The sequence below is a fragment of the Babylonia areolata genome, chromosome 9 (assembly GCF_041734735.1).
Source record: "Babylonia areolata isolate BAREFJ2019XMU chromosome 9, ASM4173473v1, whole genome shotgun sequence".
In the NCBI taxonomy this organism is placed as follows: Eukaryota; Metazoa; Mollusca; class Gastropoda; order Neogastropoda; family Buccinidae; genus Babylonia; species Babylonia areolata.
The window spans coordinates 45,988,635-46,014,999 of record NC_134884.1 but is presented as its reverse complement, the minus strand read 5'-3'; the positions used below and the strand labels follow the sequence as shown (position 1 = coordinate 46,014,999).

The 26,365-nt window shown below is 40.7% G+C and overlaps 1 protein-coding gene across 2 annotated transcripts in view; it reads right to left on the bottom strand.

Moving 5' to 3' along the window:
- Positions 1-11,286: 11,286 nt before the first annotated feature.
- LOC143285527 (inter-alpha-trypsin inhibitor heavy chain H3-like) overlaps positions 11,287-26,365 on the bottom strand; it is a 35,337-nt gene continuing 20,258 nt past the window's right edge. The window contains exons 12-16 of one of the 2 annotated variants that reach the window (XM_076592884.1): positions 25,286-25,432; positions 19,794-20,027; positions 16,148-16,261; positions 15,262-15,570; positions 11,287-13,883 (exon numbers count right to left, since the gene is read on the bottom strand). In XM_076592884.1, coding sequence (XP_076448999.1) covers positions 13,738-13,883; positions 15,262-15,570; positions 16,148-16,261; positions 19,794-20,027; positions 25,286-25,432 — 950 coding nt within the window. In that variant the 3' untranslated portion in view covers positions 11,287-13,737. The remainder of the gene's footprint in view (positions 13,884-15,261; positions 15,571-16,147; positions 16,262-19,793; positions 20,028-25,285; positions 25,433-26,365) is intronic. The other variant, XM_076592885.1, reaches the window with a different exon arrangement.

Genomic DNA, 26,365 nt, shown 5'->3' with positions numbered 1-26,365 from the left:
ATGTGTTTGCACACAAACACTATCTTTTAGTCTCTCTCTTCCCCCACTCTCTCCCTCTCATTCTGTTTCTGTGTGTCTTTGTCACTGGTGCACTGACACATTCTGTTTCTGTGTGTCTGTGGCACTGGTACACTGACACATTCTGTTTCTGTGTGTGTGGCACTGGTACACTGACACATTCTGTTTCTGTGTGTAGCCGGGTTGGCTACGATCTTCGTTGGGCCAGCTTAGCAGACGATTTTTGTGACTCGCCGAAGGTTACCAAGGAAGTTGTAAATCGGTCACAAGTTATCTCCCTTTACAGGGAACCGTATGATGATTTTCATCAATTTGTTAAATTATAAACACTTCCTTATAGATGAGATTATAGTTTTGTGTTATGGAACTTCAGAACGATCATACTTCTCAACTGTAATGATATCATTTGGCCAGAAAGCCTATAACTTTTAAAAACTAATATTTATGTGAATGAGTTTTGGCGCGATCTTCGAAATCCACTCAGTTGAAACATACAAAATACCTTCGTTTTCTATAAATCGATATAGTTACCGTGGAATTTAGAATGTGCATTAAAATGTAAATGATTAAGCCTTCTTCTCGTGTACTGCTTTCCGTGTACACCTAAGTTATAGGCATGCGATGGTACGAAATGTCTGACGGCATTTCGGCGCCACAAAACTATCTCTTCTTCAAGCCATTGGAATTCGTCAGTGCCGATTTGAGCAAAATACGTTTTTACAATACCTACACATTTTTATATCGTGTCTTGCAGATGTTTGCATTTCTGTTATCAATCTGATTAGTATCGTGCATGTATAATTGTGTTGTAGTTGGTTTAAACGAAGTATTTCATTGTCGATCACAAGTGCCAAAAGCACCGCCAAGCGGTGCCGACACGGGAGCTATCTGCTGAGTTTTCTCTTGAATTTTTACATAAAAAATCTTTACTCTAGAAGCAGATTTTATAGATGATTTTTATATAGTTGGAAATTCAGGATGTTCAGTTACTTAATTGTTACAATTATATTACATATCGCGACGTATTAATTGTTGTAATGTACAAAAATGATACATGAACTCGTTAACCCTCAAAGTGCTGGATATAATAAAACATGCTTACAGAAATCATGCTTAAAACAAAGGGATAGTTTGCCTCCGCTACCTGTGCTCTGATTTGGGGCATTTGTATGCTTATCAGTAAGAATAAACAGGTAAACCTATACATTTTTGGAAAGTAGAGTGAATGAAGAATCAGATAAAAGTAAGAAAAAGGCTGTACCTTGTAAGTAGTTGGAGATATTCCACAGGATATAAACAACAAATTTTGCAAACTTGTTTTCCAAAAACGTCAACCACAATGTTTATAGGTATTTTCACATCTTTTACAGAGTCAAAATCTCAAAATTGGCATTAAACTGTGCAGAAAATGTTCTGGCTGCAGAATCATGAAATGAATATAACTGAAACAATGAAATTATAAGCACTGTATTATTTGTTTGAGACACACCCACCGACGCCACGCACGCGCACATCTACAATACTTTATGCAATCACAGGCAAAAACAGAAATAAATGTTTTCTTTTAGCTCATGTTGCTTTCAAAAGCAGCAAGAATGCTTTAAATCAAAATAATTTCCAGTTTTCTAGCTTGATTTGGTCAAGAAATCGCAATAGACCCATGCCTAACCCACTTTACCACCCCTCCCCACCCCCATCGCCCACCCCCCAGTTTTTGTGGCTGGAGACACAAAACTGAATGAACAACAAGCAAGCCAGCATGCCCAAGTGTCAAAATAACAAAGCCGTTTTCACCAGAATCCCTGTCAGCAAATGAATCATCACTAGTGACAAGGTCACTCATTTCCTGAGCTTTGTCAACTTCAGTGTCACTCATTGTTTACAAAAAATACGAAGATCTGGACTTATAAACTCGGTCAAAGTTTGTGCAAACACAAGCAGGGAGGCAGTAACACCAGAACGAGGCAGTTTTACGAAGGCTGCCGAGCATAGCCGTACGATGTCGGACCTTATGTAAACAGAGCCACGATCGTGGCCCATCGCACTTTACCGGGAAAGCCACGATCGTGGCTCATCGCGCTCTCCGGGTTAAAAGCTCGTTCATTCAGTGACTCTTTTTATTTACAGTTTTTAACTACATTATTTTTGTAGAAAATGGTTTAGCTTAAGAAAATGCTCGTCTCTTGTAGTTTTGTGTGATATATAATATGTCTATGTTAGTTCCCCGAGCCAAAAGTCAGAAGCCGCTAAATTTGGTCAAACAAACACAAGCTTGGCCCCTCAAGGCTCGCGGAGGGCCGGTTTCGTGAGTCGCTTCGCGGCGCTGGCTTTGCGGTTCGGCGGAACAGAATATAAGGAGTGAGCGAGTGCCAGACATAGAGAGAACTCTCCTGGCCTGGAAGAATGAAAGAATAAAAGAAGAAAACCAGCGCACTGCCTTCCCGAGTCTACCTTGCCTGGCTGCAGCTCTCTTCTGCTAACACCTTCTACCTGTCTTCACCTTCTCCAACACCACCTTACCACCCCGTCACATGTGTGTCTGTGGCACTGGTACACTGACACATTCTGTTTCTGTGTGTCTGTGTCACTGGTACACTGACACATTCTGTTTCTGTGTGTCTGTGGCACTGGTACACTGACACATTCTGTTTCTGTGTGTCTGTGTCACTGGTACACTGACACATTCTGTTTCTGTGTGTGTGTGTGGCTGGTACACTGACACATTCTGTTTCTGTGTGTCTGTGTCACTGGTACACGACACATTCTGTTTCTGTGTGTCTGTGGCACTGGTACACAGACACATTCTGTTTCTGTGTGTCTGTGGCACTGGTACACGACACATTCTGTTTCTGTGTGTGTGTCACTGGTACACTGACACATTCTGTTTCTGTGTGTCTGTGGCTGGTACACTGACACATTCTGTTTCTGTGTGTCTGTGGCACTGGTACACTGACACATTCTGTTTCTGTGTGTCTGTGTCACTGGTACACTGACACATTCTGTTTCTCTGTGTGTGTGTGTCGCTGGTACACTGACACATTCTGTTTCTGTGTGTGTGTGTGGCTGGTACACTGACACATTCTGTTTCTGTGTGTGTGTGTCATTGGTGCACTGACACATTCTGTTTCTGTGTGTGTGTGTCATTGGTGCACTGACACATTCTGTTTCTGTGTGTGTGTGTGTCTGGTGCACTGACACATTCTGTTTCTGTGTGTGTGTGTCGCTGGTACACTGACACATTCTGTTTCTGTGTGTCTGTGTCGCTGGTACACTGACACATTCAGTTTCTGTGTGTGTGTGTCGCTGGTACACTGACACATTCTGTTTCTGTGTGTCTGTGTCGTTGGTACACTGACACATTCTGTTTCTGTGTGTGTGTGTCGTTGGTGCACTGACACATTCTGTTTCTGTGTGTGTGTGTGTGTGTGTCATTGGTGCACATTCTGTTTCTGTGTGTGTGTGTCGTTGGTGCACGGACACATTCTGTTTCTCTGTGTGTGTGTGTGTGTCGTTGGTGCACTGACACATTCTGTTTCTTTGTGTGTGTGTCGTTGGTGCACTGACACATTCTGTTTCTGTGTGTGTGTGTCGTTGGTGCACTGACACATTCCCATACAAGCACATATATGTGCCCATAGACACAAAAACAACAACACACAAAAACTAATGTTGTACTTTACTTCTTTTTTTCAGGAACTTTGGGTCTGGTATGCAGGCATTCAGGATCTGAGTGTCGTCATTCAACAAGTCAAAAGGGGGAGACAAATCTGTCATCAACTAGAGGCATATTCAGGTCAGCTTATTCTCATGGTTTGTTCATAAGATGTATACGTAAAATGAGTGTTGCGTGCAATATTTTTAATAATGATAATAAAAACAGAATGAAGGCTTATATGGCGCATTACCCCATCACAGATGGGACTTGCCATGCATTAGAAAAAAACCAAAAAAACCCAAAAAGTGACCTGAAAGTATGTACAAATGAATCAACACAGGCAATATTGCAGTGTCATATCACATAGGCCCAGATCATAGCAAAATAGATACATTACATTTACCATAGTCAAAATACACACCAAGGAATAGGTATCAGAAAAACTGGAAAAAAACACAACAAAACAAACAAACAAACAAAAAAACCCAAACAAATCAACACAAGGAGCATATTTAGCGATAAGATGAAAGCAAGCCTAAGTAGATGCAAAAGCTTTACTGAGAATGATACATTTGAAAAGATGTGTTTGGAGTGTTCTTTTGAATATGGGTGTTGAAGTGTTATGGAGGTGTTAAGGTACCAGGCTAGTTAATTCCAATGTTTGGGGACAACTAAAGAAAAGAAACGTTCCCTGTAAGTTTTTGTCCGAATCCTTGGAATACACAGTGTGTTCAGGTCGTGTGAAGAATGGAGTTGTCTGTTTGTGGTGATTAGACAAAAAGGAGACCATTAGATAGACACGACAGGAATCAGTGAAGAAATTGTGACAGAAAACTAATTGTTTGCATTGTATTTGTGCTTTAATAGGAAGCCAGTGAATGGAGGTGATTAGGGGAGTGATGTGGTGACATGTCTTAGCCTTGAGCATAAGTCATGCTGCAGAGTTTTTTTTCAAATTTTGAAGTTTGTCAGCACAGTGTTTATGGCAGCCAGCAAGAAGAACATTTCCATATTGTAGTCTGGATAGGACAAAAGAACAAACCAATGTCTTGGTGGTTTCTGCTGTTAGATATTATTAGTGAATGGAGCTGATTTGTCGGAGTGCTGTATATGCTGACTTACAAATGTGGTTGGTGTGCATGTCAAGTGCCTTGTCATCTGAAAGTAGGTAGGGTTGGTAGGCCTAATTGCAAACGATCCAGTTGAAGCGACCAGCTAATTGTGTGTATTGTACAGACAACAGGTTGTACAATCATCAGATGTAGCTCTTCTGTTTTTGAAGGCTTTCTCTGATTGGTTCCACCAGGAAAAGTCCGTTTACTGCTCCATTCAATGTTTGTTTCAACAATCTAGATAGCAGGGGTGCCACAGGGTAGATGTGAATGTCCAAGTCTAATTGCGAATGATGGGTTTGAGGACATGTTGACAAGTAAAACAGAAGCAGGTCTTGAACTCATTAGACTTAATATATTATTGGAACATTGAACCAGACAGTTGTATTGTTGGTTTTGATCACACATGCACACACCCCCACAAACACACACCCCCATACTACATACAAACACACCCCTTTGAGAGCGCTCAGTAACTGTGCAGCATTGTTTGCAAATAGACTCACATCAAAATATGCTTGGGTCTAAGCAAACAACACTATTTTGGATATTCCTGTCAAAAGTGACCTTCTGATCTGTCACCAACTTGCTTTCTTAATATCCAGTGAAATCAGCTATTTTAAACTGGTGAAAAGTTCGAGTCCAACTACTTGCTTCCCTTGATTTTAGGATTTTGAGAGCACCTTTGTGAACCTGGGCGGCAGTGGTGTGCAAAGAGATAAAGAGCAAAATAGTTGGAAATAACTGATGTTTGACTGGTTCTTGGAAATGGATATTCATCATCAGAACGAGGTTGAAGCATATGGTAAACTGTGTAATATGTGTGGTGAGAACGCTTCGAAGTGGGGTGGTACACCATTCGATGGCAGTTACATGTTACCTACACTACATGTGTACCTAAATTGCATACAGGTACTGAGAAGGGTATATCTGTTTCTACCAGGAAAGATGAAGGCATGGGCAAGTCAGAAAAGGAGCGTTTCATCTGAGTCAAAGAGAAGTGCTTCTATTAATATCATTGAGTTTGTGATCTGTCATCCATGATTTGACATCTGTGATGCATGACTGTAAAGTCTGTATGGTTTGACCTATTTCTGACGGGTGCAATAGCCGAGTGGTTAAAGCGTTGGACTTTCAATCTGAGGGTCCCGGGTTCGAATCATGGTGACGGCGCCTGGTGGGCAAAGAGCCGAGATTTTTGCGATCTCCCAGGTCAACACATGTGCAGACCTGCTAGTGCCTGAACCCCCTTCGTGTGTATATGCAAGCAGAAGATCAAATACGCACGTTAAAGATCCTGTAATCCATGTCGGTGTTCGGTGGGTTATGGAAACAAGAACATACCCAGCATGCACACCCCCGAAAGTGGAGTATGGCTGCCTACATGGCGGGGTAAAAACGGCCATACACGTAAAAGCCCACTCGTGTGCATACGAGTGAACATGGGGGTTGCAGCCCACGAACGAAGAAGAAGAAGAAGACCTATTTCTGTAGCGTGACATGTTCTATAAAGCTGTGTGTCATCTGTAAAAGATTGATTGGAAACAGAGTGACTTTGGATGAGTGTATGAAGAGGTTTGGTGTATATGATGAAGAGTATAGGACCAAAGACAGAACCCTGTAGAACTCTGAACAAGACTGGTGCTGGTTGTGATGAGTGATTATTGATGATGGTTGTCTGGATGTGACTTGAAAGATAGCTTTTAACTCAAATGGAAGCTGATCCAGAAACTCCCTGGTAGAGATGAAGGGTGACAACAGAAGCATGATCTGTGGTGTCAAACATTGTGTGAGATCTAACAGAATGTGTGTGTGTGAATATAAACTGGGGTTTGAATGTTTGGTGGGGTGTTTGTGCAGGGTTATGTATGTACTGTAAGTTTTCCTTTTAGTGTTTAAATGAATGTTTTACAGATTGGTTGCATTTTGGGGTACCATTGAGCATGTTTTACATTAAATGTTTTGATATGAATAAGATTATCATCAGTATTATTGTATGGTCTTAGTAACACTTGTGGGACTACAATTCATTGAGAACTTTAGTACAATTCAGTCAGAATAATCTGATTTCTCTAGCATTTCATTTGGTGCTCTTTGTGTCTCTGTCTCTGTGTGTGTAATATTTTCATTTTCTGTTTTTGGTGACACCCCCCCAGGCCCCTTTCCTTCTGCCTGTTTTCTGTCTATGTTACACTGGATGTTCCACACTTCTGTTATATAGTTTTTAAATTTTGATATTAAAAAAAAAAAAAAAAAAGTCATTTAGCATAAACCAGAACCACAGGAAATATTTTATGTCATTCTCAGATTGGCAAAAAGTGTGTTGGAATGTTCTTCTTTGTACACATAAATTTTGTTCTGAAGAAAATTTGTATTATGGCTGATCAAAATCATTTTATAGTGGATGAGAATATCTCTGTTGCGTTTGAATTTGTTTTGCATTCAGAAACCAAATACAAACTTAACAAAAATGGATGACTCAGTTTGTGAGGTGCTTTTTTCAGGGACACAAAATTATTATTTAAAAAAAAAAAGAAACAAGGAAGAAGAAGAGAATACTGGTGTGGTCCTGTGGCATCCCATTTGTTCTCTAGTTTCAAATCAGTTGGTCAAATGTTTAATGATACCTTTAAAACTTGAACAAAATCCTGAGTATTTGACACAGTTCTCTGTGATGATGAAACCCCACAGCTGAAAAGTGATCTATGCATATAATTTTTCATTTTGTTTATCTTCTGTTTAAAATTGTGTTGTTTTATCAACTTCTATGGGTAGCCTCCGTAGTCATACAGGCCATTAAAACCCCCATTAAATTTAAGAATACTTGATATTCAAGAAAGAATTGAAGGACATTTTATATGGGTCCAAATGAGACCACTGGGGGCAGATGGAAGAGGACAGGCTGGGGACAATTGTAGCGACAGGCACAGGACCAGGATGACTGGACAGCGCTTGTTGGTGGCTTATGTCCCCGGCAGGGCAACATGCATAAAAGATACTACTTATAGTTATACATTGTGATATTTCAGAGTGTGGACATTTTTATGGTTACATGTATTACATTTGGTTCACACTGTTTTTGCAGGCAGCATTCCAAGGAATGAGGTGTGAGGGCCAGTGCAGCATCAGCCAAACTCCTCAGCGCTGTTCGGGATCATTGTCTCCCATCACATGCGGAACTGGGTCATCGCCGGCATTCTGACACCTTTGTGGACATACAAGACTCTGCGTGTGTTTTAAAAGCAGTTTGCTTGCATACAGTAGAGGTGGTCTCACCAGCTCAGGACCTACCCTCGGTGTCAGTTTGTTTGAAAATCAGCAGTGCAATTCTTTTACAAGGCAAAGGTGATTGATATGAAGTTGGCCTTAATGGTGACCTGTGTGTAGCTGGCCTATAACAGTGTGTACACAGTTGAATTTTTTTCCCCTGCTGTGCTGGTTTTCATAGAACACACTGAACAGTCTTGCATGTGACTGACAGATTTGTTTGTGACTGACAAGTGTTGTACAATAAAAACAAAACAAAAGTGGTATGTGTTTACATCACTTGCACATACAGTAAGGCCAGAGGAGCAGAACCTTCAGCATCAAAAGCATCAACAGGAAATACTTGAATGCAAAACCCAGCAGTGACTACCACTTTTGTATTACTGGAAGCATTATCAGCATTTTCAATGCCATTGTGTATCTGTAGACAGCAGTAACGTTAGTTGTAACACTGTCATAATTTCCTTCTATACTATTGTTGCTGATACTGTCAACTCCAGAAATGGAGCAGAGTTCTCAATCTCGCTGTAAACAAAAAAAGAAGAAGCAGAAAAAAACGAAATGTCAGGCGAAACCTCAGCTTGCTAAGGACTGTTCCTTTCCCCCTGCTTCAGGAGCCATGTCATCAGCAGCAAAGAGTCCAAGGTGTGCTCAGTCATCTCCCCTGAAGCAAGGACTTGTGAGGTCCCCGAGTCAACTGCAGTTACCCCTTACGGAAGCTGAAGAAGCCTATTTTACAGAACTTGCACTGATTAAACTTGCACAGTCCAGTGACAAAGGCACTCTTGTATGTGAAACTGAGGATGAAGAGCCGCTTGTTTTTAAGGTAATTGATGACCCGCCCAATGCACAAGCTTGAGTGGGAGCAGGGTAAGGAAGAGGAAGTGGAGTGAACAGAGTGTCCTATGTTGACTGCACGGGACATTCTCCACTGGAGCTGAAAACTGTGGTGTCATCTGACTCGCATTAATGTTTTGGTCCTTGTCATTGTTTGTAGGCTGCAAGTAATCAGGGATCATGTAAGAACCAGGGATCATGTAAGAACCAGAGATCATGTAAGAACCAGGGATCATGTAAGAACCAGAGATCATGTAAGAACCAGTGCAGCATCAACCTGACCTTTCGGCCACTCACATCAATTTTATTTATATTTGTATTTCTCTGTGAAATTCAGGCTGCTCTCCCCAGGGAGAGCGCGTCGCTACACTACAGCGCCACCCATTTTTTTGCATTTTTTCCTGCATGCAGTTTTATTTGTTTTTCTCATCAAAGGAAAGAGTCTGCACTTATGGGTCACGGTTAAGTGTGTGTAATTAAAAGTGGATTTTTCTGTAGAATTTTGCCAGGAACAACCCTTTCGTTGTCATGGGTTCTTTTACATGCACTAAGTGCATGCTGCACACGAGACCTCGGTTTATCGTCTCATCCGAATGACTAGCGTCCAGACCACCACTCAAGATCTAGTGGAGGGGGAGAAAACGGTGGCTAAGCTGTGATTTGAATCGGCGCGCTCAGATTCTCTCACTTCCTAGGTGGACGTGTTACCTCTAGGCCATCATTCCACCTTCAGGAAATTTGGTCATTATTAGTTCTAGATTTTGGACAGCTGTGTGGTCACACACATTATTGTGGGTGTTCATGACGATGTGAGACTGTGAAGTGATTTATACAGTCGTAGGGATTGTGGGTCTCTTCAGCTTAGAATCTTTTTTCATGTCTGAGAGTAAATTTGGTGTGAAACCACTACCTTAACTCACTGAGCCCTCTGCTCAAGCATTGCTATGGCGTCAAATTTGTTTCCTTTAAAAATGTTTTTTCAATCACATGAATACATAAACTGCAGAGAAAGGGAACTGACTGTTACAGAATTTCTGGATGTTTCCACATGTAATTTGGTGTCCACATGGAATTGGAATTTATTGTCCACATGGAACTGGAATTTGGTGTCCACATGGAGTTTGATGTCCACATGGAGTTTGGAGTTTGGTGTCCACATGGAGTTTGATGTCCACATGGAGTTTGGAGGAAAAACAGAATATTTGGTGAACAGCATTTTTTCTGTATCAGTATGGCACAGATATATGCTGAGGCTGTGAACTCCACAGGGTGTGGTGGTTCTGTTAGCGTAAACAATTTAAAAAGTGTTTTCTCTTGGCTAAGATGGTTTCTTTGAAGAACACAGTTCTGAGTGATGAAGGAAACAAGGCAGCAGGCTAGAAATGAAAATGAGCAAGAAAGTTGGAAACAAACTGTGTAGAAGTATAGATTTATTTATTTTTGTTTTTGTGTCACTTGCGTTTTTGATAGAGATTATGGAATAGCACAGTTATATTCTCTCAGATAAACTGCTTGTGTATAAAGTGCATTTAAGCAAAAAATCTTCACCGACACCCCAGCTCAACATCACTAACAACTGCATCAGCAGATGTTGAAGTAACTGCACATCTGAGGTGCCAGCTGACCCCAGTGTCCAGTCAGTCAGCCAGTGCCCAACATGTGAACATTTTCTTCAGCAAAGCTGAAGTGGGAGACTGCAGCAAAACATTTGACCAGTTTACTAGTGCACTGCTATGTAGAAAAACCCATTTCAGAAAAGAAGTTTGAAAAAGACATATTTATGAAAAAGCATCATCATTTGTTGGAACAAAATCATAAAAAAACAGCAGTTAAATTTTTCATGTCTCTTGAATTTGTTTTAGGTAAATTTGTGATGCTTATGCCAATTTCACCTCATTTCTGTGCTGCAGTTATACCCATCCCACTCCCAACAAGGGCATGTTTTATTTCTTGACTGATTCTACCACTGTGTGGGCGCGTATATGTGTGGACTGAAGATCGGGATCAATGACACACAGTCTGCAAAACACACTGAGGGTTCACTCTACAGCTACGATCTCAGTCAGGTTCACTCTACAGCTACGATCTCAGTCTGTACAAAATCATGAATGTGGCCTTGTAATCTCATGCAATGGGGTGCATGTTTCAGAATAAACTCTTTTTAAAAAAAAAATCTGCCATTGTTTGAATGTGTCAAGCTTTAATGAGTGAGTTTGTGTGTGTGCAATTTCACACTTTTCCAACACACTGGATGAAGGAACCATTCACAAAGGACATTGAGAATGTAAGGGAATACTTGCTAGCCCTCATATTAACTGTGCAAGACTTTTTTTTAAACTTGCAACCCTGATACAAATGTGTGTGCACGTACAAATTAGGAACAAATTAAAGAATGTCTCATGGTACACGGTTTTATTCACAAAATATCCCTAACACTGAATCAAGAGGGGAAAAAAGTACATGAAAAAATGTCGTAACCAATGACTTCAAAAATACAAATATTCAAAAACACAAGTTTTCAAAATACAGACCACACCTATAACATCACCACTGTCTTTGCAGGCTTGGCTTTTCAGTGTTTATTTATGAAAACTGAAAAAGAGACAAATACGTCATTTACTTTTTATTGACGAATTTTACCAGTTCTTACTAGTCCCGGTTTTGTGCAGTAAGTTTTATCCAGATTGATTTATTTCCATTCCACCTCCAGGCATGGTGGTTATTAAAAAGCACAACAACGCAAGAAACCCTCCAAAAACTGAAAAAAACAACAAGAAAAACTACAGGTACAACAGAAAACCTAAAATAAGAATATATATATGAGCACTGGATGTATTTGACTAGCTCCCCCCCCCCCCGCCCCCCAACACACACACTCACATTTAATTAATACCTGTGATAACAAAAGCGCTAGCTAAAAAGGTGAAATTCTAGAGACTTGAAAAACTTATGCCAAATCAACGCTGAAAGGAAATAAATTTGCATTAAGCTTTTTGTCTTTGCATAAATTTATAGACCTGAATTTCACTGCGAAACTTTTCTTTTGCATGTGGTAGTGAAACTTTTCACAACATGCAAATTTAGGCAGATCCTTCTCGGCTGAGGCAGTGTTTGATGGGCTCCAATTTTAGCTGGTCTGTTATTTGGGTAAACTACTCCCTTGTTTGTTTCTTGAAGTGATCTCCATCCGAGCCAAGCTCCTCTGTCAGGATGTTGGAAACGGCCAGCTACTGCTGCCTAAACTTCTGAATGTTGATCACCCACATTCCATGCTTCCTCTTTGCTTCATATATCTCTTTCCATGGCAGCAGGGCTGTACTCTAAATCCTCATTTTCAACACAGAGCACTTGATTGGATTCTACTGGCACCATGGTTTTAGTCGCAACTGGCGGGTAAATTTTGTGTGGATGGATAAACGGCTGTTTTTTTTTTCATTCACATGCATATTTCACATGAATTCTTCACATGCACATTTTGCAGAATTTCTTTTTCAAGTCTTTGGAAATCTGCCTGAAAGGTTCAATTTATTTACTCAAAGAGCTAAATCACTGAAATAACGCCTCTCCGATAGGAAGAAATCCATGGCTAAACTGACAGCAGTTTACTCCCCAGCCCCCCGCCCCGAAAAAAACAAAACAAAACAGAACTGAGAGGAAACCCTCGACTGAACTTCAATCATTGTCATTTTTTAATTTTTTATTTAAACAAACCAAAATCAAAATCGATAAAAAATGTTAAAAAAACCCAAAAGCATGCATAGCTGCCAATCTGAATGTTAGTATGTGTAGATACTCTGCTGCGATTGTCTGAATCTTTCAAGGATCATACTTAGGGTTCGCAGTCATCAAAGGTTTGGGAAAGTTTGGGTTTGGGTTTGTAAGTTTGTAAAAATACAAATGTTATCCCTGAAAAAAAAATTACAACATTTTTACAGGATGAAAAACAAAACAAAATAAAAACAACAGATTTTGAAATGAAATATGATTCTTGCAAATTCTGAAGTTAAAAAAGGTATACTTTCATGTTAAATCATACTTTGAATTTATTCCCTTTACATTTCTTTTGGTGCAACATCCAGGCATTTACAACCAATCTTCATTGCAAATGTGGATGGTTATTTGAAGATCCAAGTGAATCAAAGTGCTGGGCCATTATAAATTCAGTAACATGGATGGATTACAAAGATTTTAAACCACAGCCTCAAAACAAGCAGCATACCACAGTGTGTGCAAAACGTCGTTCAGTGTTGAAAGCATGGGTTATAAGCAGTCTTATGAATTAATTCAGTTAGGAAATTTAGTCCAACTGTGTCTTAAAAATTTGTTAAAAGAAAAAGAATGAAGTTCAGTGCCTTTATTAAAATCTTTTTTTTTCTTTTTTTAAATACGAACCCTGATATTGTTGATGATAATATTGTGTTGAGTTTATAACCTGTCTTGTGAAGAACAAACAGTATGTCAGCATCATAACCTATCTCAAGTGAAGAATATCATGAACCCAACAACATCACAGCTCCTCCCTCTTTCTCACCACTCTCATTTACATACCCTGTCTTCAGTGAAGAATAACATGAATCCAAGATCATCACCGCTCTCTCTCTCTCTCCTGCCTGTCTCCTTTAAAACAGAACCATGCACACATCATGTCCATGAAAACATGTGCCAGCAATGCTTTCCCAGTCTCAAGAATCTCCATCTGTTTCAAGAATGCCAAAAAATAACTTCTGTCCTTTGAACTGATGCCAAATGACAATCACGTGCAGTTCATCCGAGGTCAGAGAACACACAGGTAGTGTCACTGTTGGAATCTTTGGCTATTTACAATGATACGCGGCGTGGACAATTCCTTCAGGCTCTGTAGCGCAGGAGTTGCTTCCCTTTCACGATGGCCACTCGGTCGGCTGGGACGTTGATGCCCTTGCATCCTTTGGGGAACCTCCTCTTCTTCCCCTTTGCCTTCCTGCGCTTGGAGCGCGGCACTTCAAAAGCCTTGGCTGAAACATGATGGGTAAAATATGATAAATGAAACAGATATGTCAAACCAATGAGGCATGACAAGTAAAGATCCACGACACTGCTATGACCTCAGACTGGAACACGACGGGTAAAAATTTAAACTTTTTACTCCTTGTTTTTAGTCGTCTGATAAGACTCTGAAGCGGAGCTGGCTTCTGATGATAATTTGTGGAATAGACTGCAAGAAATCTGCTTGCTATCCTTCCTTTTTATTTTATTTGATCTTTTTTTTTTTTTTTTGCTGCCCCATCATCTGCACCATTGCAGTGGTATTACTCCCACACTGCTCATTCGGAGTCCCCCATACACAGACACATGCTATCCTTCCTTGTGTTTGGCAATATCAGGAAACAAAATCATAATTTATTCTGACTTGTTGCTAATGCTCACCATTGTAAACTGTCTGCAATGCTTACCTACTACCCTTGTGAACTTGTTGACAGGCATGGTTTACCTACTACCCTTGTGAACTTGTTGACAGGTATGGCTTACCTACTACCCCTGTGACACTGTCGACAGGCATGGCTTACCTACTACCCCTGTGACACTGTCGACAGGCGATAGACATGGCTTACCTACTACCCCTGTGACACTGTTGACAGGCATGGCTTACCTACTACCCCTGTGACACTGTTGACAGGCATGGCTTACCTACTACCCCTGTGACACTGTTGACAGACATGGCTTACCTACTACCCTTGTGACACTGTTGACAGGCATGGCTTACCTACTACCCCTGTGACACTGTTGACAGGCATGGCTTACCTACTACCCTTGTGACACTGTTGACAGGCATGGCTTACCTACTACCCCTGTGACACTGTTGACAGGCGACAGGCATGGCTTACCTACTACCCCTGTGACACTGTTGACAGGCATGGCTTACCTACTACCCTTGTGACACTGTTGACAGGAATGGTTTACCTACTACCCCTGTGACACTGTCGACAGGCATGGCTTACCTACTACCCCTGTGACACTGTCGACAGGCATGGCTTACCTACTACCCCTGTGACACTGTCGACAGGCGACAGACATGGCTTACCTACTACCCCTGTGACACTGTTGACAGGCATGGCTTACCTACTACCCCTGTGACACTGTTGACAGGCATGGCTTACCTACTACCCTTGTGACACTGTTGACAGGAATGGTTTACCTACTACCCCTGTGACACTGTTGACAGGCATGGCTTACCTACTACCCCTGTGACACTGTCGACAGGCGACAGACATGGCTTACCTACTACCCCTGTGACACTGTTGACAGACATGGCTTACCTACTACCCCTGTGACACTGTTGACAGGCATGGCTTACCTACTACCCCTGTGACACTGTTGACAGGCATGGCTTACCTACTACCCCTGTGAAACTGTCAATAGGCATGGTGTCGCTCCCGGAAAAGCCGACGACCACAGCCACGAAGGACGCCTTGCAGGTCTTCTTGGTGATGCTCACGGTGATGAACACCTGACCTTGCCGTAGGTGCAGTCTCTGTCCATCAGGCATGATGTTAAAACGAGGGGTGGCGGGGCCAGCGGGCGGCAGGTCAGAGGTCAGTTCTCCCTTGGCGTTCACCTTGACCATGACCTGGGCGTCTCTGTGGTGAATGTGCAAGGCCTGGAGGAACTTCTTTTTCATGGCCACCGTCACCGAGAAGTTGGCTGCTCCATAGACATACACATAGATACAGTTATACATACACACACACACATATATACACACACATCACTATACACACACACACACACACACACACATATATATATATATATATATCCATACATACATACCTATATAAATACACAAATACATACCTATCTAAACACACATATACACACAAATATACACAAACATATGACATACCCCAATATTCCTTGTGACCTTAGTACACTTAGTAATAAAGACATATTCTATTCTATTCTAAATGTAATGTCTGGACATGTTCACGAAATGTCCTCAAAAGACGAGAGCTCATATGATGTATCTGCACACACACACATACACACTCTCATACCACATACACTTATACACACACATACATATACCCAATCACACACACACACACACACATATATATACATGCACCGTAGCGACACGCTCTCCCTGGGGGAAGAGTAGCTCAAAATTTCACACCAGGAAATCTATTGCGAAAGAAAAGTAATAGAATACGATACAACATCGTGCATAAACCCTACAACAACAAAAAACCCATGATCACATGATCAGTCAAGCTGTCACCTCTCAGGTCGGAAAAGAGAGTGTAGTTGTGTACAGGTGTGCGTGCTGCCTTCAGTTCATAACAGGCCCCCGGCGTTCCCTGGCCTTGCACCACTACCGACTGCAGAACCACTCCTGGGTAACATCATTATACTGCTAATAATAATGGATACTTAAATAACAATCATCGTAATTATAATATATATTTATGATATAATAGTAATGGATATTTAGATAACAATTATCATCATAACAATATATTCTTATAATAATAACAATGATTATAATGGATATTTAAATAACAATCATCATCATCATAATATATACTTACAATAACAACAATAATAATAATATTATATAGTTATAATGATAATGATAATAATAATAATAATAATGGTAACTGAAATGTATACTTATAATAATAACAATAATTGTAATAATAATGTTTTCCATCATAAAATATACTTATAATACATGTAATAACAATAACAATACTGGATACTGAAATAATCATCATCATCATCATAATAATAAATACTTATAGTAATAACAACAAAACTAATTATGGATATTTGGATAACAATCATCATCATAATACTATATACTTATGTAATAACAATAATAACAATAGGTATTTAAATAACAACAACCATAATGCTATATACTTATAATAATAACAATATTAATCATGGATATTTCAATCACAATTATAATAATAATAATAATAATAATAATATACTTATAATAATAATAATAATCAGAATAATGATAATGGATATTTAGATAACAATCATTATCATCATAATATATACTTATGATAACAATAATAATGATGGATAGTTATAATAATGTTTTCCAACACAGAATATACTTATAATAATAACAATAATAATATTGGATACTTAAATAATCATCATCACAATAATATATACTTTTAGTAAATACAACAACAATAGTAATAGATATTTTGATAACAATCATCATCATAATACTATACACTTACAATAATAACAACAATAATAATAAAAATGGATATTTGAATAACAATAATCATAATACTATATACTTATAATAATAACAATAATAATTATGGATATCTGAATAACAATTATCATCACAATAATATATACTTATAATAATAAGAATGATAATAATGGATATTTAAATAACAATTATCATCATCATCATCATCGTATATACTTATTATAATAACAATAATAATAATGGATAGTTCTTCTTCTTTGTTCGAGGGCTGCAACTCCCAAGTATGTACATGAGTAGGCTTTTATGTGTATGATCGTTTTTATCTCGCGATGTAGGCAGCCATACTCTGTTTTCATGGGAAGATAATTACAATAATATTGTTTTTCATCATAATGATATATACTTATAATAATAATAATAATAATAATAATGGATATTCAAATCATAATCATAATAATATATACTTGTAATAATAACAACAATGGATAGTTATAACAATAATCATAGAGATTTATAATAACAATGGCAGGTTCTACTATTAATTATAATGGACATTCATAATAACAATAATGATAATTCATACTACTACTACTACTCAAGGTGTTTAAAAAAAAAAAAAAAGTTTTGTACATAACACATTAATGTTTTTCATACACACTAAAATGTGACCAGCAAGCTTTTCACACACACACATACACACACACGCACACACATACACACACACACATACACACACACACAAGAGCACAATAAATACATACACATAAAAATACAATCAAACATACATATACATACCAGCCCCCTCCACACACACACACACACACATACATGCATGTGTACACATACATATTTATACACTTGTTGTCAAGCACTGGCTGGCTACAATAATTGACAGAGCCACTGACATTCCTAAATTCTATTCATTGATATGTGATTGCTCATTGGTACACTAAAAACCACACTGTCATAGTGTTCGGGTGAAAACAGATCAGGCATTCAAATGATACAAAGCAGATCAACACTTAACAACAACCACTTCACATACAACCAGCACTGCTTGTCTGATTTGAACTTTGTATTTGTCGTGCCCCAATAGTAGGTAATCATCTCTTTCTTTTGATCAGAAAGCACTGAATATCATACATTTTGCTAATATTATGAAGCCTTCCTAAAATCAAATATTATAAATGTTTGGTTATGTTAAACTGATTTAATGCAATTAGCAATTTTTAGCTCTGAACTCGTTAACAAGGCTCAAATTTGAAGCAACTGGAAATAAGTTTATGAATCAAACTATCATAATCAACACTTCTTATTTATTTATTTATTGGAAAGATTGTGTTGAAGTCTTTAGTTTGCAGCTGATCTGATGTGAATCTGTTCTAGTATCATTTAGCTATCCATCACTGAACAAATGCACAAAACATAGATTCAGTGAATTTCCAGCTACCAAGTGACAGGTTCCTGAGAGTGTCACAGTGTCATCCTTGCATAATGTATGGGGAGTGTAAATAGTGTGACCAACATCTGCATTAGTCAGTTACACAGGTGTATGATAGTCATGTCAGACTATGACCATCAGAACAGCAGAGGAGGCAACTGCTCTTCCGACTAACTGGGCTAGAATTTGATTATAGTGGAGAGTGTCTTGCCCAAGTTACATCCCCACTATCTCGGCCAATAGGGTTTTAGGACAGTTGGCGTTGGGATAGTTCCCAAAGGCCAACAAGCCCCCAAGGCTGCAGCACAGAGAGCCAGTGCAATCTTACCTCCTAGTTTGAGAGTGCAATATTGCCTCCTAGTTTGAGAGTGCAATATTGCCCCCTAGTTTGAGAGTGCAATATTGCCTCCTAGTTTGAGAGTGCAATATTGCCCCCTAGTTTGAGAGTGCAATATTGCCTCCTAGTTTGAGAGTGCAATATTGCCTCCTAGTTTGAGAGTGCTATATTGCCTCCTAGTTTGAGAGTGCAATATTGCCCACTAGTTTGAGAGTGCAATATTGCCTCCTGGTTTGAGAGTGCAATATTGCCTCCTAGTTTGAGAGTGCAATCTTGCCTCCTAGTTTGAGAGTCATAGTCCCTCACAAAAGACCAGGCTGCAAATGACTTCCCACTGCAAGGGAAAAACCACTGATCACACAACTCTCACTCTGCTGTTGGCCCAGCTGTAAGCTGATGTCATTTTGTGATATACACTGAGCGTTGGCACAAAGGCCTACACAAGTACTGCCCTCTCAAACACCCTTGCAGTGCATCACAAACATTCACTGTGCCACCTTCTTCTCTTATACTGAAAACAAAACAACAGAAAACCTTTTGTGACTGGCTTCTATATGTCCCTGGCCAGTGTGTGGATATATATGACAGTCAGTCGTGTCCGACTATGACCATCAGAACAGCAGAGGAGGCAACTGCTGTTCCATCTTTAATCCATTTATTTCAATTATCTCCCTTTATCCAAATCTTCATATCCAATTCCAAGACAGGAAACTTTCTTCTATATGTATTCAGAATCAGAGCACCTGAACCAAAAAAAATTCCAAATACTTTTTTTCCTCTCTGGCCACCACATTTCATATTCTCATGTACCCTGTTTGAAAAAAATGAAAAACACACACCTTCTGCACATTATACTGTTTACACAAATATTCCTGTACAACTGACAGAAACAGAAGTAAACTTACTCTTGTTTCTGATGCATTTCTTGTCTTTCTTCTTCCCTCTCCTTCCTTTTTTACTTTTTTTCCCTTTTCTTTTCCTGTCTTTCCTCCCTCTCTTGTGAAGTGGGTTAGGCGCGGTTGTTGGTCTTGGTGGCTGTCTGGTAGAGGTGAAGGCAGGCAGACTGGTCATCATGGGGATAAAGCCCATCAGATCATAATCGGCAGGTTCGCCACCAGCTGAATGTCCCAACATGTTACCTGAAAACCAAAGAATCATGTCAAGGTATCAGAGGCATGATGGTCATTTAGACTCTTCTCAACTTGTCAGCTGCCTTTGACAGACAATAAAACCATCTGATCCTTCTTTCCCGTCTTCATGATATATCTAGTATCAACTGCACTTCTTTTAGCTGGTTCAATTCATTTATCACCAACCATCTGTCATGGTTGCCAGTTAGAGCCTGTTAAAATCGAACATGGAGTCCCACACATACTTGTTTCAGGCCCTGTGTTCTTCACACCGTACAAATGATCAACCTCCACAGTGCCAGTCATCATTCTCATGCCAATAACACTCAATTTCAGAAAAGCAATACCCCTGAAAATTTGTCCTTGCTCATGACTGCAGATACACAAACTGAAGCAACACTCACAGGAACCAAACAAAAACTTTCTTCAATCACAGATGACAATCAAACTTAGCAAAACATCCATCCCTCTTTCCAGCTCAATCAAGGACCTTGATGTTGTCCTTGACAACACACTGTCCATGCAAAAATTTATCAGTCAGACCTGTCAATCCTGCTATTGTTAATTACGGTGCATCAGTGCCATTCAGAAATATCTGTCCACCGACGAAACATCTAGACTTGTCGTTTCTCACATTCTCTCTCGCCTCGGCCACTGTAACTCTCCATTGTCTGGTTTGCCTGCTTCATGCATGCACTCCCTTCTGTGCATACAAAAAGAAATGATCTCCACAGAATACAGTACAAGATCAGGACTGTAGCGACCCTTTCTATCTCTGTAGCTGCCTTCACCTCTACACCCAACCTGTAGCTGCCTTCACCTCTACACCCAACCTGTAGCTGCCTTCACCTCTACACCCAACCTGTAGCTGCCTTCACCTCTACACCCAACCTCACTCTCTTCCATCAGTTTTGGATCCACTCTGTTTTTGCATTCCCAGATTCGAACGCTCCACAATCAGCTGCTGTTCTTTCTCTGTCTCTGGACCATGCACTTGGAATGAGCTTCCTCTTTCACTTCATCTAATCTCTGCACTCAACTCTTTCAAGTCTGGCCTTAAAACCTACCTCTTAAAAAAAAACCAAAAAAAACAAACAAAGAAAAACCCCTTCAACCCTTCCCCATACCTCTTCCCAGTCTACAGTTTCTCCAGGTTTCTGTTTAAATGTATTTAAGATTTAAGTTGTTAACAGTTATGCATGCATGTGAATGACTGGTGTGTAAGCACTTTAATTTGTTTCTCCACAAGACTCAGCGCAATATTAATGCTAATTATAATCATCATTCATACTCAGAACACAACTTCCCTTCATCAAAAGAACACCACAATCCCCTCTCTTTGCACACGCCCACACACCCAGTCAGTGTGCACAAGGCGCAACAATGCAGACTTGTGTCTTTTGTTCCAACAAACCCCAATTCCAAAGCTTCATGTTTTAAAAGAGTTCAAAGCCATGGGATATTCACATCAAGAATTCAATTTCAGAAGCTGACATTTTTTTTTTTTTATAGCAAACGAACCCACTATAGATTAGCTACTCTGAAAGTAGGAATACAGAAGACATGAGAAAATTAAGGTAAAACTTGTTTTTGGTGTTTGTTATATCCAAGGCTTCTTAAGTACAAAGACCTCATGTGTAAGAAAGTTCTTCAAGCAAATGACTGAAGTCTGCATTTTGACTTTCTTTAACTCTTTCCATACGAACGGCGAAAGAGACGATGTTAACAGCGTTTCACCCCAATTACCATCACCAAAATATTGCAAGTGGAAGGCCCTTATACCGAAGACGTGAATGTTGACAAAGAATACCACAATTCTGACGACGGAAGCTAAAGGTTGGGTCATTCAGACACCCACGAGGGGTCTGTGTAGAGGAGAAGAGAGGACTGGCCGTACTGAGTGAGTTAACCTGTCCCATATGTTGCGTACAATTTTGTGTGCTCAACATCAAGTGTGTACATTCACCCATGATTTCTAAGAAGGAAAAATTCCTTGCCAGATGTCACAGGTGTAGTGTCACCCTTGGTGTTTGCAGAGGAGCTATACCCCCTCCCTGTATGCCATGGGTGTAAAGTCACCCATGATTTCTGTGAGGCAGTCTCTAATGCCTTCCATTGCAAACAGTAAGCAAATCAAAATGCATATATAGAAACAATAAGTGATCCCAACACATCTTCTGACGCTCTACATCATGTCTTGATGTGATATTAGTCAGAATGACATGCTTCTCTGGTGCTGACAGGCTTAGAGTTAATAATAACGCTTGGAGTTGACAATAATGAATAAGAGCAATAGTGTTCTATTCGCACAGAAGAGAGAGAGAAGGGGTGGAGGAGCTGAGGGGAAGGAAGGGAGAGACAAGTAGAGAACAGAGAGAGAGAGGGAGGGAAGGGAGAGACAAGTAGAGAACAGAGAGAGAGGGGGAGGGAAGGGAGAGACAAGTAGAGAACAGAGAGAGAGGGGGAGGGAAGGGAGAGACAAGTAGAGAACAGAGAGAGAGGGGGAAGGAAGGGAGAGACAAGTAGAGAACAGAGAGGGGGGGAGGGAAGGAAGGAAGGGAGAGACAAGTAGAGAACAGTAAGAGAGGGGCAAGGAAGGGAGAGACAAGTAGAGAACAGAGAGAGGGGGAGGGAAGGAAGGAAGGGAGAGACAAGTAGAGAACAGTAAGAGAGGGGGAAGGAAGGGAGAGACAAGTAGAGAAGAGAGAGAGAGGGAAGGAAGGAAGGGAGAGACAAGTAGAGAACAGAGAGAGGGGGAGGGAAGGGAGAGAGAGACAAGTAGAGAACAGAGAGAGGGGGAGGGAAGGGAGAGACAAGTAGAGAACAGAGAGAGGGGGAGGGAAGGGAGAGACAAGTAGAGAACAGAGAGAGGGGGAAGGAAGGAAGGGAGAGACAAGTAGAGAACAGAGAGAGAGAGGGAAGGAAGGGAGAGACAAGTAGAGAACAGAGAGAGGGGGAGGGAAGGGAGAGAGAGACAAGTAGAGAACAGAGAGAGAGAGAGAAGGAAGGGAGAGACAAGTAGAGAACAGACAGAGGGGGAAGGAAGGGAGAGACAAGTAGAGAACAGAGAGAGGGGGAGGGAAGGGAGAGAGAGACAAGTAGAGAACAGAGAGAGAGAGAGGGAAGGAAGGGAGAGACAAGTAGAGAACAGAGAGAGAGAGGGAAGGAAGGGAGAGACAAGTAGAGAACAGAGAGAGGGAGGGAAGGGAGAGAGAGACAAGTAGAGAACAGAGAGAGGGGGAGGGAAGGGAGAGAGAGACAAGTAGAGAACAGAGAGAGAGAGGGAAGGAAGGGAGAGACAAGTAGAGAACAGAGAGAGAGGGAGGGAAGGGAGAGACAAGTAGAGAACAGAGAGAGGGGGAAGGAAGGGAGAGACAAGTAGAGAACAGAGAGAGGGGGAAGGAAGGAAGGGAGAGACAAGTAGAGAACAGAGAGAGAGGGAGGGAAGGGAGAGACAAGTAGAGAACAGAGAGAGAGGGGGAAGGAAGGGAGAGACAAGTAGAGAACAGAGAGAGAGGGAGGGAAGGGAGAGACAAGTAGAGAACAGAGAGAGGGGGAAGGAAGGGAGAGACAAGTAGAGAACAGAGAGAGAGGGAAGGAAGGAAGGGAGAGACAAGTAGAGAACAGAGAGAGGGGGAGGGAAGGGAGAGAGAGACAAGTAGAGAACAGAGAGAGGGGGAAGGAAGGAAGGGAGAGACAAGTAGAGAACAGAGAGAGAGGGGGAAGGAAGGGAGAGACAAGTAGAGAACAGAGAGAGAGGGAGGGAAGGGAGAGACAAGTAGAGAACAGAGAGAGGGGGAGGGAAGGGAGAGATAAGTAGAGAACAGAGAGAGGGGGAGGGAAGGGAGAGACAAGTAGAGAACAGAGAGAGAGAGGGAGGGAAGGGAGAGACAAGTAGAGAACAGAGAGAGAGGGGGAGGGAAGGGAGAGACAAGTAGAGAACAGAGAGAGAGAGGGAGGGAAGGGAGAGACAAGTAGAGAACAGAGAGAGAGGGGGAAGGAAGGAAGGGAGAGATAAGTAGAGAAAAGAGAGAGAGGGGGAAGGAAGGGAGAGACAAGCAGAGAACAGAGAGAGAGGAGGAGGTGAGGGTGAGGGAGGGAGGTGCACCCATCTCACAGACACAGACCCACACAAACAAACACACGCATACACAGAGAAAAACAGTCATATTCCTGTACACGCCCATCACACAGACAGACACACACACTCATCTGTGTGCACCCATCCATGGGAAAAACCAAAAATAAAACCTTCATGCAAGAAACAGTGACTTTTAGACACATACCACAGCAAAACTTTGATTCAAGTTTGCAACAGAATGTGTTGAAGACTCCTTCACAGAAACCATGGGAGACCACAAGTGGTTGTTTCTTCATCATAGAGACCACAGGTGACTGTGTATGATAGTCAGTCGTGCCCGACCATGACCATCAGAACAGCAGAGGAGGCAACTGCTGTCCCGACTATCTGGGCTGGAATTTGACCATAGTGGAGAGTGTCTTGCCCAAGTTACATCCCCACTCTCTCAGCCAAGAGGGCTTTAGGACAGTTGGCGTTGGGATGGTTCCCAAAGGCCAACTAGCCCACAAGGCTGCAGCACTAAGAGCCAGTGCAATCTTGCCTCCTAGTTTGAGTCACAGCCTTTTACAAAAGACAAAGCTGAAAATGCTTTCCCACTGCAATGGAGAAACCACTGATCATACAGCACTCACTTTGCTGTTGACCCCAGTGTAAGCTCACATCAATCTGTGATATAAGCTAAGCGAATCGACAGCAACAGGTGCAATTTGGTGACTGTACATCCTTGACGTATGGCAAGGGATTGTTCCTATACAGAAACCATGGGTTACTGCAAACCAATGATATACAGCATGTATATTTTAGGTGAGGTATGGGAAAGGTTAAGTCACTTTTAACTGACAGTATACAACCTATGCAAAACACTAGTAATTAACCATACTTCCATACTAATCCAAAAATCATCTGTAAGCAAATAAAATTAGATGATTAAAACCATTTCACTTCCGGAAACAAACAGAAAAATAGGAGCAAAAACAAATACTTCTGAAAATAAAATAAACAAACCAGTAAAACTGTATTACTTCCATAAACAAATAAAGATAAGAGTTAAACCATATTACTTCAGTAAACAAATAAGAAATAAGAGTAAAACCATATATTACTTCTATAAACAAGTAGAGTAAAACTGCACTGCTTCTGTAAACAAATAAGAAAAACAAAGTAAACCAATGAATATTGTGTTTACCAGATGAAGATATAACGTGGTGACCAGAAATGATCCGTTTACCATGTCGGCTTACGGATGGGCGTGGGGGCATAGCTTGACGTTGAACAGAGTGCGCCATCGGATGTCGACGGGAACTATAGGAAGCCCTGACACCTTGATTTTGCCCTGTAGACACGAACACACCACACATACAATCATGTACACACAACCACACACACATGCATACACACACAAACACACACATACAAGTCATGTGTGCATGAAAACCCATAAATGTACACACACACATACACACACACACCACCTACACATTCATATGCACAAATACTCCAGATTAAGCATGGAAAGTGAATAATGCTGCAAGCTCAACCACATTTCTGAAGACAACATTACCGACATGCACAAAGCTTACTGTGAGTAAAATACATTTCAACCTTTTCTGTTCACACACATACAATGTATAGGTATGTGTACATGTGTGGTGTGTGAAAAGAAAGCACAGAACAGAACAGAAAGTTTTATTGTCATGACACCTTAAGGTCAAAAAGACACAGGACAATTATATTCCTTTGTTCTCTCCTTGTGAAATTTTCTTTCTCATAATTTCTTCACTTTGATGTATGCATATTTGTCCACACTTGCATAATTATCTTGCCATGTAACCAACAGTATTCAACACTCTGTGTGCCAGTCAATCTGGTCTGGAGAGAACAGAAAGATGTGGAAAGACTAAAAACAGAGTCACACTTTTCTGCTTTCCATGGGGGGTTGAAATACAAAGACAGCAGAACACAATACAAAATCAACAGCACCTTTGTAAAAATTCACACTGGCTCTTTGACCTGTCCTTTTCTTAACCCCTTCATTGCCCCAGGCCAGAAATTTCTCTCCCCTTCCGGTGCAAAAAATGAGTGCCCCAGGATGGAAATTTCTCTCCCCTTCCGGTGCAAAAAATGAGTGCCCCAGGATGGAAATTTCTGTCTGCCTCCTTGTAGGAATTTTCCAGTTGTAAACTAATCACATTCATGTCATATTTCATAACTGGGTAGTGAGGTGATTATCCTTTCAGAAAAGTATAGGTTTCTTTTAGTAGTTTGC